At 56.2% G+C, this 10,393-nt stretch overlaps 1 protein-coding gene across 2 annotated transcripts; it reads left to right on the top strand.

Annotated features, from left to right (window-relative positions):
- The first annotated feature begins 1,748 nt into the window (after positions 1 to 1,748).
- RMND5B (required for meiotic nuclear division 5 homolog B) lies at positions 1,749 to 10,212 on the top strand. 2 transcript variants are annotated; one of them, XM_008053710.2, is made up of 9 exons: positions 1,749 to 1,902; positions 4,226 to 4,371; positions 4,462 to 4,602; positions 5,203 to 5,303; positions 5,505 to 5,671; positions 7,151 to 7,316; positions 9,667 to 9,769; positions 9,850 to 10,004; positions 10,082 to 10,212. In XM_008053710.2, the coding sequence occupies exons 1-9, from the start codon at positions 1,764 to 1,766 to the stop codon at positions 10,143 to 10,145; spliced, it is 1,182 nt and encodes a 393-aa protein (XP_008051901.1). In that variant the 5' UTR covers positions 1,749 to 1,763; the 3' UTR covers positions 10,146 to 10,212. The 2 variants fall into 2 exon arrangements, with proteins under 2 accessions (XP_008051901.1, XP_008051902.1); XM_008053711.2 differs by lacking the exon at positions 4,462 to 4,602 and having other exon boundaries at positions 1,753 to 1,902.
- Positions 10,213 to 10,393: the final 181 nt, after the last annotated feature.

Here is a 10,393-nt window from a genome sequence, read left to right as displayed (position 1 = left end):
CGGCCACCTTAGCCTCGACCTGCTGGGCTCCGGCAATCCTTCCGCCTCAGCCTTCCGAGTAGCTGGAGCTACAGGTGCGCACTACCATGCCCGGCTAATTTTTTGATTATTGTAGAGATGAGGTCTCGCCAAGTCGCCCAGGCGGGTCTCGAACCCGTGGGCTCAGGCAATCTACTCACTTCAGCCTCCCAAAGTGCTGGGATTACAGGCTGAGCCACCGAGCCCGGCTAGAACCCTTTTCAAAAACACCACCAATGATGGCAAGAAACAGAAAACTATCCACGAGCGTGTGTGAAGATCACCTGGGGAAGGGGGCAGAACGAAAGAAAGCCAGCCAAGAATGTCTGGAAACCAGAATCACAATTTACCAAAAACAAACGTGCCTCAAGAGAGGTCAGGACCTCCCCAAGACCCGACAGGCTGCAGGATTACCAACGGGAGCTCAAGTCAGCATCCTGCACTCGTGAAGAGCTGAGGAAGGAGCAGGGCACGGTATTCCCCCTGTAATCCCAGCGCTTTGGAGGCCAAGGCAAGATAACTGCCTGAGCCCAGGTGTTCAAGACCAGTCTGGGCAGCTTGGCGAGATCGCGTCTCTACAGTAAATCAAAAAACATAGCTGGGCGTGATGGCACACTCCTGCAGTTCCAGCTACTTGGAAGGCCGAGGTGACGGATCGCCTGAGGCCAGCAGGTCGAGGCTGCGGTGGAGATGAGCATGCACTGCACTCCAGCCTGGGCGACAGAGTGGGGCTCCGACTCAGAAAAAACCCCAAAACAACACAGTGTCTGGCACTTAATAGGCCCTTGGGAAATGTTAGTGTTAGTAATAGCGGTAGTAATAGCAATCACATCATTTCAGAAAGGAGTCCCTGTTGATTTTCGACTGTAATGGGTCACATCCAGTAACAGGGCATTTGTTTATTGGGCATGGTGGGAGAGAGACAGCATGTCTTCTGGACCCTGAGACTACAGTTGAGAGTGTGAGAGCACCAGCTGCAAGGAGAGAAGGCATAAACACAACCCAAGGCTCTGGGTGCTGTTTCCCAGTCCTTTGTTTCCTGTCTGCTTGGGAGACAGTGGCCGCGGGTGGGCCGGGATGGTGAGGCCAAGGCTGATGGGGCTGAGGGATGAGGCGGAGTCTGGGGAACCAGGGGAACCTGCTGGTCACCCAGACCAGATGCTGTTTGTGATGTGACCCCGTAGCCTGTTTTGAGAATGGATAGCAATGGCTGGGCTCGGTGGCTCAACCTGAAATCCCAGCACTTTGGGAGGCCGAAGCGAGTGGATTGCTGGAGCCCGTGGGTTCAAGACCAGCCCTGGCAACTTGGTGAGACCTCGTCTCTACAATAAGTCACAAAAACTAGCCGGGCGTGGTGGTGTGTCTGTAGTTCCAGCTACTTGGGAGGCTGAGGCGGAGGGATTGCTGGAGCCCAGCAGGTCAAGGCTGAGGTGGCTGTGAGCATGCCGCTGTACTACAGCCTAGGCGACAGAATGAGATTCCAACTAAAAAAAAACAAAAAAGGGAAACGAACAAAGCTAATAGCATGAAAAGAGTCAGAATGGAGTCATTTTCTTACCATGATCCAGAAAACCCCCGTCCTCATAGAGCCTCACCCTGGCACCCCAGCTGCGGAGATGTACAGCTGTGGTATAAGCTGGGAGCTGCTGTGCACTGTTCCACACTGTGGGGATGCTGGGAGGGGTCCGAAGTGGGCGGGCGCCCTCCCAACCATGTTCTCCTGCTCTCGCCAGGCTGAGGCCGCCATGGAGCAATGTGCATGTGTGGAGAGAGAGCTGGACAAGGTCCTGCAGAAGTTCCTGACCTATGGACAGCACTGTGAGCAGAGCCTGGAGGAGCTGCTGTGCCATGTGGGCCAGCTGCGGGCCGAGCTGGCCAGTGCAGGTGGGTGGTGCCCTGTGAGAGCCCGCCGGCCTTCCTGGGATGAGGGAGACCTGGGCTGGTGGGCACCAGGGTCCGGAAGGGTCTGGTGCGGCCACTGGTACATGCACCTCTAGCCCTCCTCCAGCGGGGTAACGGCAGTCCCTGAGCTGTTTCGAAAAGCCCAGCAGAAATTATTGACTCACCTGAGACGATTCTCATTGACATTTTCAGTTTACTTTTTTGTTTTTAACTTTTCAGATGTTTTAAGATAATTTGAACTGCGCGTGATGGCTCATGCCCAGAATCCCAGAACTTTGGGAGGCTGAAGCGAGACGATTGCCTGAGTTCAGGGGCTCGAGACCAGCCTGAACAACAAAGAGAGACCTCCTCTCTACAAAAAAAAATTTTTTTAAAGTTGGCCGGTAGCCGGGCGTGGTAGCGCGTGCCTGTAGTTCCAGCTACCTGGAAGGCTGAGGTGGAAGGATCGCCGGAGCCCAGCAGGTCGAGGCTGCGGTGGCCGGGAGCAGCCACTGCACTCCAGTCTGGGTGACAGAGTGAGACTCCAACTCAAAAAAAAAAGTTGGCCGGGCACGGTGGCTCAAGCATGTAATTCCAACACTTTGGGAGGCTGAGACGAGAGGATTGCCTGAGCTCCATGGTTCGCGACCAGCCTGGGCAACTTGGCGAGACCTCATCTCTACAATAAATCAAAAAAATTAGCTGGGCGTAGCAGCATGCACCTGTGGTTCCAGGTACTTGGAAGGCTGAGGCGGAAGGATCCTAAGCCCAGCAGATCAAGGCTGTGGTGGCCGTGGGCATGCCACTGCACTGTAGCCTAGGAGACAGAGTGAGACTCCAACTCAAAAGAAAAAAAAATTTACAGAACTATTCCAAGAATAAAGAACTCATACACCTTGTACCCAGACTCACCACCTGCTGATAGGTTGCCGAATTTGCTTTACCATCCTCTTGCAGACATGCACTCCGGGCCCCTAGGCCTTCAGTGTGTGTTTCCTAAGATCAAGGGCATTCTCTTGCAGTGATATAGTATAAGTAACTATTAAAACCAAGAAATGAAGCATTGATGTAATATCACTTCCATTTTGCCATTTTCCTATTTTCTTTTTTTTTTTTTTGAGTCTCAGTCTCACTCTGTCACCCAGGCTGGAGTGCAGTGGCACGCTCACAGCCACTCCAGCGTTGACCTGCTGGGCTTGGGCGAGCCTTCTGCCTCAGCCTTACAAGTAGCCGGAACTACAGGCACATGCTGCCACACCCAACTAATTTTTTATTTTATTTTATTTTATTATAGAGACGAGGTCTCACCAAGTTGCCCAGACTGATCTCAAACCCCTGGACTCAGGTAATCCTCTCATGTTGGCCTCCCAAAGTGCTGGGATTTCAGGCTTGAGCCACTGCACCCAGTTCCTGTGTCTTTTTTTTAAAATTGAGCTAGATGCCAGGTGTGATAACTCACATCTATAATCCCAGCACTTTGGGAGGCTGAGGCAGGAGAATTGCTTGAGACCAGGAGTTCAAGACTAGCCTGGGCAATGTAGCAAGACCCTGTCTCTCTTAAATACATAAATAAATAAAATATAGTTCACATACCATTAAACTCTTTTGAAGTACAGCTTGGTGGTTTTTAGTATATTTACAGTTGTACAATTATCACCACTATGTAATTTCAGAACATTGTCATCATCCCCAAAAGAAACTCAACCCATTGGTAGTTTCTCCATTCCTCCTCCTCCCTGGCCCCTGGAAACCACCAGTCTCTCTTTTGTCTCTATAAGTATACCTATTCCGGGCACTTCATATGAAAGGAATCAGCCTAGTGTGGTGGCTCATGCCTGTAATCCCAGCACTTTGGGAGGCCAAGGTGAGAGGATCGCTTGCGCCCGGGAGTAGCCTGGGCAACACAGCAAGACCTTGTGTCTACAAAAGAATTCAAAAAACTAGCTGGGCATGGTGGTGTGTGCCTGCAGTTCCAGCTACTCGGGGGCTGAGCCACTTGAGCCCAGGAGATCAAGGCTGTGGTGAGCTGTTATCTGCCACTGCACTCCATCCTGGGTGACAGTGAGACTCCGACTCAAAACAGAAAAACGAGAGACAGATGAGGAGGTGAAGTTCCGAGAGAGGAACTGGCTTGTCCCACTTGGCCAGTTCCAAGTCATGCAATTGAAAAGCCACAGAAGCTAGAGTAGAAGCTGGCATTCAGGGCTGCCTTCTGGACTGCCAGACCAGCATTTAGAACAGAGGAGGCGGAGATGAGGTCTGCAGCCGAAGCCGGGGCTGGGCTCGGCCTCCTGGGGTCCCCGCATATCCCGTGGTTTCTCTGCAGCCCTCCAGGGGACCCCGCTCTCAGCCACCCTCTCCCTCGTGATGTCCCAGTGCTGCCGGAAGATCAAGGACACTGTGCAGAAACTGGCTTCGGACCACAAGGACATTCACAGCAGCGTGTCCCGAGTGGGCAAAGCCATCGACAGGGTGAGTGTGGGGCGGCCCAGGGCACGTGCCGGGGCTTGCCGCTGGGTGGGGAGAGTGCCTCCGTCACAGGGCCGTCTCTCCCCCTCGCAGAACTTTGACTCGGAGATCTGTGGCGTGGTCTCTGATGCGGTGTGGGACTCGCGGGAGACGCAGCAGCAGATCCTGCAAATGGCCATTGTGGAGCACTTGTACCAGCAGGGCATGCTCAGTGTCGCCGAGGAGCTGTGCCAGGTGTGGCCGGGGGGGCGGGGGCGCAGGTCTGGCCTGCTCTGCTGTCACCCGACAGTCATCTTGACACCAGCCCTGCCATGCTCTCCAGACACTTGTTTCAGAAAGGAGAGGAGTACCCTGCCAGAAATCGACGGTGGCTCTCGAAACACACATGACGTGAAGTGACTCGTTGTAGTTAAGAGTTGGTTGCCGGCCAGGGTTCTGAGCCAAGGCTCGGTGTCCACTTGTTAAAGGGAGATCAGCGGGATGACAGAGCAGCCCTTGTTAGGCGTAATAGACACACTGGCAGCGAAAGGAAGCTTTCCCCGATGTGTCAGCACTGAAGAGGAGTAATCCTCTCATCAGGCTACTCAGTGTGGGACCGAACTGTCTCAGCACCCTGGGCTGGGTGGGGCTTTCAGTCTGCACTCTGGGGTCCGCAGGTCACATTGGGCCTCCTCGGTACTGAGACGGGAGCAGGCAGGGCCCGTGTGGCTGCAGGGACCATGGCTACTTGTGCAGAGCTGCGCTCCAGCCTGCCTGGGTCGGGTGAGGTGTCAGTTAATCGTGCTTAGCAGTTCTGGAGACACCGTTTTCCAGTGATGGGATCTCTCTCTGCAGGAGTCAACGCTGGACGTGGACTTGGATTTCAAGCAGCCTTTCCTCGAGCTGAATCGGATCCTGGAAGCTCTGCATGAGCAAGACCTGGGGCCCGCGCTGGAGTAAGGAGGCGGGTTGGGCGGCGGCCCTCAGCCCAGTCTCCCGGGCACAGGCTCTCTGTGGCCTCAGTACACCCGGATGCACGGGGTCGCTCTGGCCCTGCCCAAGGCCTCCCACAGACTGGGGCCCTCCCCTCAGGGCCTGGCTCTGCCCAGGCCCTTCTCCGGCCCGGCAGCCGCAGGCTAAACCGGTCGTTCCCCCAGGTGGGCCGCCTCGCACAGGCAGCGCCTGCTGGAGCTCAACAGCTCCCTGGAGTTCAAGCTGCACCGCCTGCACTTCATCCGCCTCCTGGCCGGGGGCCCTGAGAAGCAGCTGGAGGCCATCAGCTATGCCCGGCACTTCCAGCCCTTTGCTCGGCTGCACCAGCGGGGTGAGTGCCGGGCAGCCTGGGCTGCCACGCGGGGCTCCCCAGCCGCTCTGACCCTCCTCCATGCTGAACTCCAGCTCAAGGCCCTTTCACCTGTCATGCCTTTTTTTAAAAGCAGGATTTACTGGCCGGGCCCCGTGGCTTAGCCTGTAATCCCAGTGCTTTGGGAGGCTGAGACGAGTGGCTCAGCCTGTAATCCTAGCGCTTTGGGAGGCCAAGGCGAGTGGATTGCCTGAGCCCGCAGGTTTGACACCCACCCAGGCAACTTGACAAGACCTCGTTTCTACAATAATTCAAAAATTAGCCGGGCATGGTAGTGTGCACCTGTAGTTCCAGCTACTTGGAAGGCTGAGGCGGAAGGATGGCCGGAGCCCAGCACGTCCACGCTGGGGTGGCCGTGAATGTGCCGCTGCCCTCCAGCCTGGGAAATGGCATGAGACGCCAACTCAAAAACAAAAGCAGGATTTATTGAGAGGTCAGAAGAGCTCCCGCAGTGGGAGGGGACCCGAAGGGCTGACCCACCTGTCCTGCCTTCAGCAGCTTCTCCCAGACCATGGTCCCCGTGCCGCTCTGGGTGCCGTGCCCACCCTGCCCTGCCCCACATGTGCCTCCCCAGCTGGGAGACCCTGCTCACGTCGAGACTCACCGGTCGGCCTGTGGAAAGTCCTTTAAAATAACCTCACCTGAGCTCCTGTCACACTAGGATTTCCCAGCCAGTCCCGTCTCCCCTGAGATGCTTGCTGTAGGAACCCACACTGTTGACTTTTCTTTCAGTCTACCGTAATTGTTACTTAACTTTATTTTAGGCCAGGCACAGTGGCTCATGCCTATAATCCCAGCACTTTGGGAGGCCAAGGTGAGAGGATTGTTTGAGCTCATGGGTTCGAGACCTGCCTGGGCAACTTGGCGACACCTCATCTCTACAGTAAATCAAAAAATTAGCCGGGTGTGGTGGCGCGTGCCTATAGTTCCAGCTACTTGGAAAGCTGAGGTGGAAGGATTGCCTGAACCCAGCAGCTTGAGGCTGAAGTGGCTGGGAGCATGCTACTGCACTCCAGCCTGGGCAACAGAGAGACTCCCACTCAAAAAATAGATAAAGTGATTATGAAAACCAAGCAGTGTTTTTACGTTTTGGCCTGACACTGCAGCCTCTGGAAAGCCCTGAGCCCAGGTCCTCCTCGGGAGAGGTCAGTCAGGTGGGAGGCTGGAGGCATTGGTGCAGCCTGAAGTGTGCCCTTGATGAGGCTGGAGGATGCAGAGAGCCGAAGGACTCGCCTCCTGCCCCAGTCTGCTCCGCAGAAGCAGCCCAGAGACCGCACCTCCGCTTAGTTCGGGGGAGTCAGTTCTGTCTGAGGGCATTTCAGTCCTCTCAGCCCTGCCAGGGGCCTGGGGCCCAAGCTCAGGGCCGGGCTCGGCAGTCCCTCTGCCCCTCGGGATGGACCTGGCACTGCAGCCCCTGAGCCGCCACCGGTTGCCTTGCAGAGATCCAGGTGATGATGGGCAGTCTGGTGTACTTGCGGCTGGGCTTGGAGAAGTCCCCCTACGGCCACCTCCTGGACAGCAGCCACTGGGCAGAGATCTGCGAGACGTTCACCCGGGATGCCTGCTCGCTGCTGGGACTTTCTGTGGAGTCCCCCCTCAGCGTCAGGTGGGCCCGCCTGGGAGGGCAGCGTGTGTGGGGGGCGGGATGCTCTGTCCAAGCCCGCCACGTGCCAGGAACCCTGCTTTCACAGACCGAGACTCCTCAGTCCCTCCGTGAGAGGAATTACCTGTTTCTGCAGTGAAAGAAACCGAGACTCGGCATGACGCCCAAGGTCACTGGCGGGAGGAAGGTCACCATCTCGCTCCTTTGTCCCGACGGGCCCTGCCTCCCCTGCACACACCCCGGGATGGCTGCGCTGCCTTCTCTGCTGCTCCAGCCGTCGGCAGCCCCCCTCCCTCACGCCCGTCTCCGGCACCGCTCCCTTCAAGGGAGACACGGCGAAGCGAGCATCCGGTGCTACTGCCTGGGTGTCTCCACGCAGGAACACCTCTTGGTTCACAGCAGCCCTGGACCGAGAGGCACCGTTCCCATTCCACAGAGGAGAAAACGGAGGTCCAAGATAGGCATCCACTTGCCCGGGGCCTCAGGGAATAAAGGGCACTGGGGCCTGATCCCAGAGCCACACATTGCATCAGTGGACAGTTGTCACAGTGCCTTCTACTCAGGCTGGTTGTGGACGCTCCTTCACCCCAGCACGGAGGACCGACTCACTCTCGCCTGGCAGGTTCTCTCGGATTCCAGTGGTAGAATGGCATTTCCCAGCAAGGATGCTGTTGGCGCTTGGACAGGATGACTCGGGCCCTGTGCATTGTGGGGTGTTTGGCTTCCAAGGTTCCAGCCAGCAGGCTCCCTTCCCCATGCAGTTGCTGTAAGAATGACAGCCCCTGCCCCTTTTTTAGGTGACCTTGGTGTGTCATGACAGCAGGGCATGGCAGACCAGAGAGGTGGGCGGGAGCTGTGTGTATACTTCCCTGTCACACCAAAGACTTGGCAGGTGTGTGGATAAGCACGCATCTGCCCTGGGACCGTCCTTTTGTCTTTCTCAAATTTCGGAGTGCCTTAGAACAGTGGCCCCCAACCTTTTTGTCGTCACAGACCACCTTTGTGGAATTCTTTCACGGTCTGGCGGGGAGGGAGATTGGTTTCAGAATGATACAAGCATATAGCATTTATTGTGCACTTTATTAGTATTATATTGTAAAATATAATTATACAAGTCACCATAAAAAGGTGCAGATGGAAGTGGTAAGTAAAATAACGGGCAGGCCACACACAGACTAAATAAGTGTAGGATTCTGACGTAAAGCCTGCCACCAGATGCAGCTGTACAACTTAAGTACTTCAAAGCATTTGCCATTTACTGATAGAGTTTTTTTTTTGAGTTGGAGTCTCACTCTGTCACCTGCTCCTGGCCCTGAAGCCTCGACCTGCTGGGCTCCGGCGATCCTTCCGCCTCAGCTTTCCAAGTAGCTGGAATTACAGGCGTGCGCTAACCACGCCCAGCTAATTTTTTGATTTATTGTAAAGATGAGGTCTTGCCAAGTTGCCCAGGCGGGTCTCGAACCCGCGGGCTCAGGCAATTCACTCACCTCAGCCTCCCAAGGCGCGGGATTACAGGCTGAGCCACCGAACCTGGCTCCAATAGGGTTTTGATGAGTCTGCAAGCAACTGGTGTATTATGGTCTCTGTGTAGTGAGACCTCACTGCGAATGTTAATCTGTATTTGCAAGCCGGGCTCGGTGGCTCAACCTGTAATCCCAGCGCTTTGGGAGGCTGAGGTGAGTGGGTTGCCTGAGCCTGCGGGTTTGAGACCCACCTGGGCAACTTGGCGAAACCTCATCTCTACAATAACATAAAAAATTAGCCAGGCATGGTAGCACACGCCTGTAGTTCCAGCTACGGAAGGCTGAGGCGGAAGGATCGCCGGAGCCCAGTAGGTTGAGGCTGCGGTGGCTGGGAGCGGCCACTGCACTCCAGTCTGGGTGACAGAGTGAGACTCCAACTCAAAAAGAAAAAATCTGTATTTGCAACCACTTCCCAGCGCTAGCGTCACCACCTCAGCTCCACTCAATTCTCTTAAGGTGTGTGCAGCCTAGATCCTTTGCACGTGCAGTTCACAAAAAGGTTTGCGCTCCCAAGAGAATCGAATGCCGCTGCTGAACTGACAGAAGGCGGAACTCAGGCAGTAATGGAAGTGACTGTAAATAGATGAACAGATGAAGCTTCGCTTGCTAGCCTGCGGCGCACTTCCAGTCTGTGGCCCAGGGGTTGGGCCCTGTGCCTTAGAATGGCTGTCCAAGTTGGACATCTGTGCACTTATGGGACACCTTACCGCGGCCTGAGGGACTTTCAAGGACCGGCTTTACCGTTGCCACTTCAGACGGTCTCAAGTCCTGTGCTCGAGGCGTGGTGTGGTGGCCCTTGTCTGTGCGTCACCCGAGTTCTGTGTCTGCAGCTTTGCCTCTGGCTGTGTGGCACTGCCCGTGCTGATGAACATCAAGGCGGTCATCGAGCAGAGGCAGTGCACTGGGGTCTGGAGCCACAAGGACGAGCTGCCGGTGAGGCCTGCCGCGGGCGGGCACAGGGCGGGGCGGCTGGTGCGGCTGGAGCGGCGCTCACCCCTCTGCCGGCTCCCCAGATTGAGATTGAACTGGGCATGAAGTGCTGGTACCACTCCGTGTTCGCCTGCCCCATCCTCCGCCAGCAGACGTCAGACGCAAACCCCCCCATCAAGCTCATCTGTGGCCACGTCATCTCCCGGGATGCACTCAACAAGCTCATCAACGGGGGAAAGTAAGTCCCGCGCCCTCTCTGGTGGCCTGGTTCTCCTGCCGGCACCCTGAGACACCCTTGGTCCTCCCCCTTTGCAGGCTCAAGTGTCCCTACTGTCCCATGGAGCAGAATCCAGCGGATGGGAAGCGCATCATCTTCTGATCCTGACCTGGAAGGAGCTGTGTCGGCAGGGTTTTGCCTGTGAGCCTTAGCTGGTCTTGGGGAATGGCTGTGGTGGGCTGCAGTTCCTTCCGGAGCACCTGGCTGAGCAGTGCTCCTGTGGGGAGGGCAGGGTGGCCCTTGGCTGGGGCGGAGGAGGGAGCTGGACCAGCCACAGGTGGCAGTTGACCCCCTGGGGCAAGGAAAGGGGGGTGCTGCCTCCGTCTGCCAGTGGCGGCCCAGGGCAGCCC

This window comes from Carlito syrichta, unplaced genomic scaffold (genome assembly GCF_000164805.1).
Source record: "Carlito syrichta isolate Samal-C Ts95f unplaced genomic scaffold, Tarsius_syrichta-2.0.1 Scaffold288383, whole genome shotgun sequence".
NCBI classification, from domain to species: Eukaryota; Metazoa; Chordata; class Mammalia; order Primates; family Tarsiidae; genus Carlito; species Carlito syrichta.
This window is presented reverse-complemented; position numbering and strand designations above follow the sequence as displayed.

Excerpts from the sequence above, each read along its gene's own strand:
- RMND5B (XM_008053710.2), top strand. The coding sequence starts at position 1,764 with ATGGAGCAATGTGCATGTGTGGAGAGAGAGCTGGACAAGGTCCTGCAG. Across the intron at positions 1,903-4,225 it reads GGCCGAGCTGGCCAGTGCAG|CCCTCCAGGGGACCCCGCTC; the intron begins GTGGGTGGTGCC and ends GTTTCTCTGCAG. Across the intron at positions 9,770-9,849 it reads GCCACAAGGACGAGCTGCCG|ATTGAGATTGAACTGGGCAT; the intron begins GTGAGGCCTGCC and ends CCGGCTCCCCAG.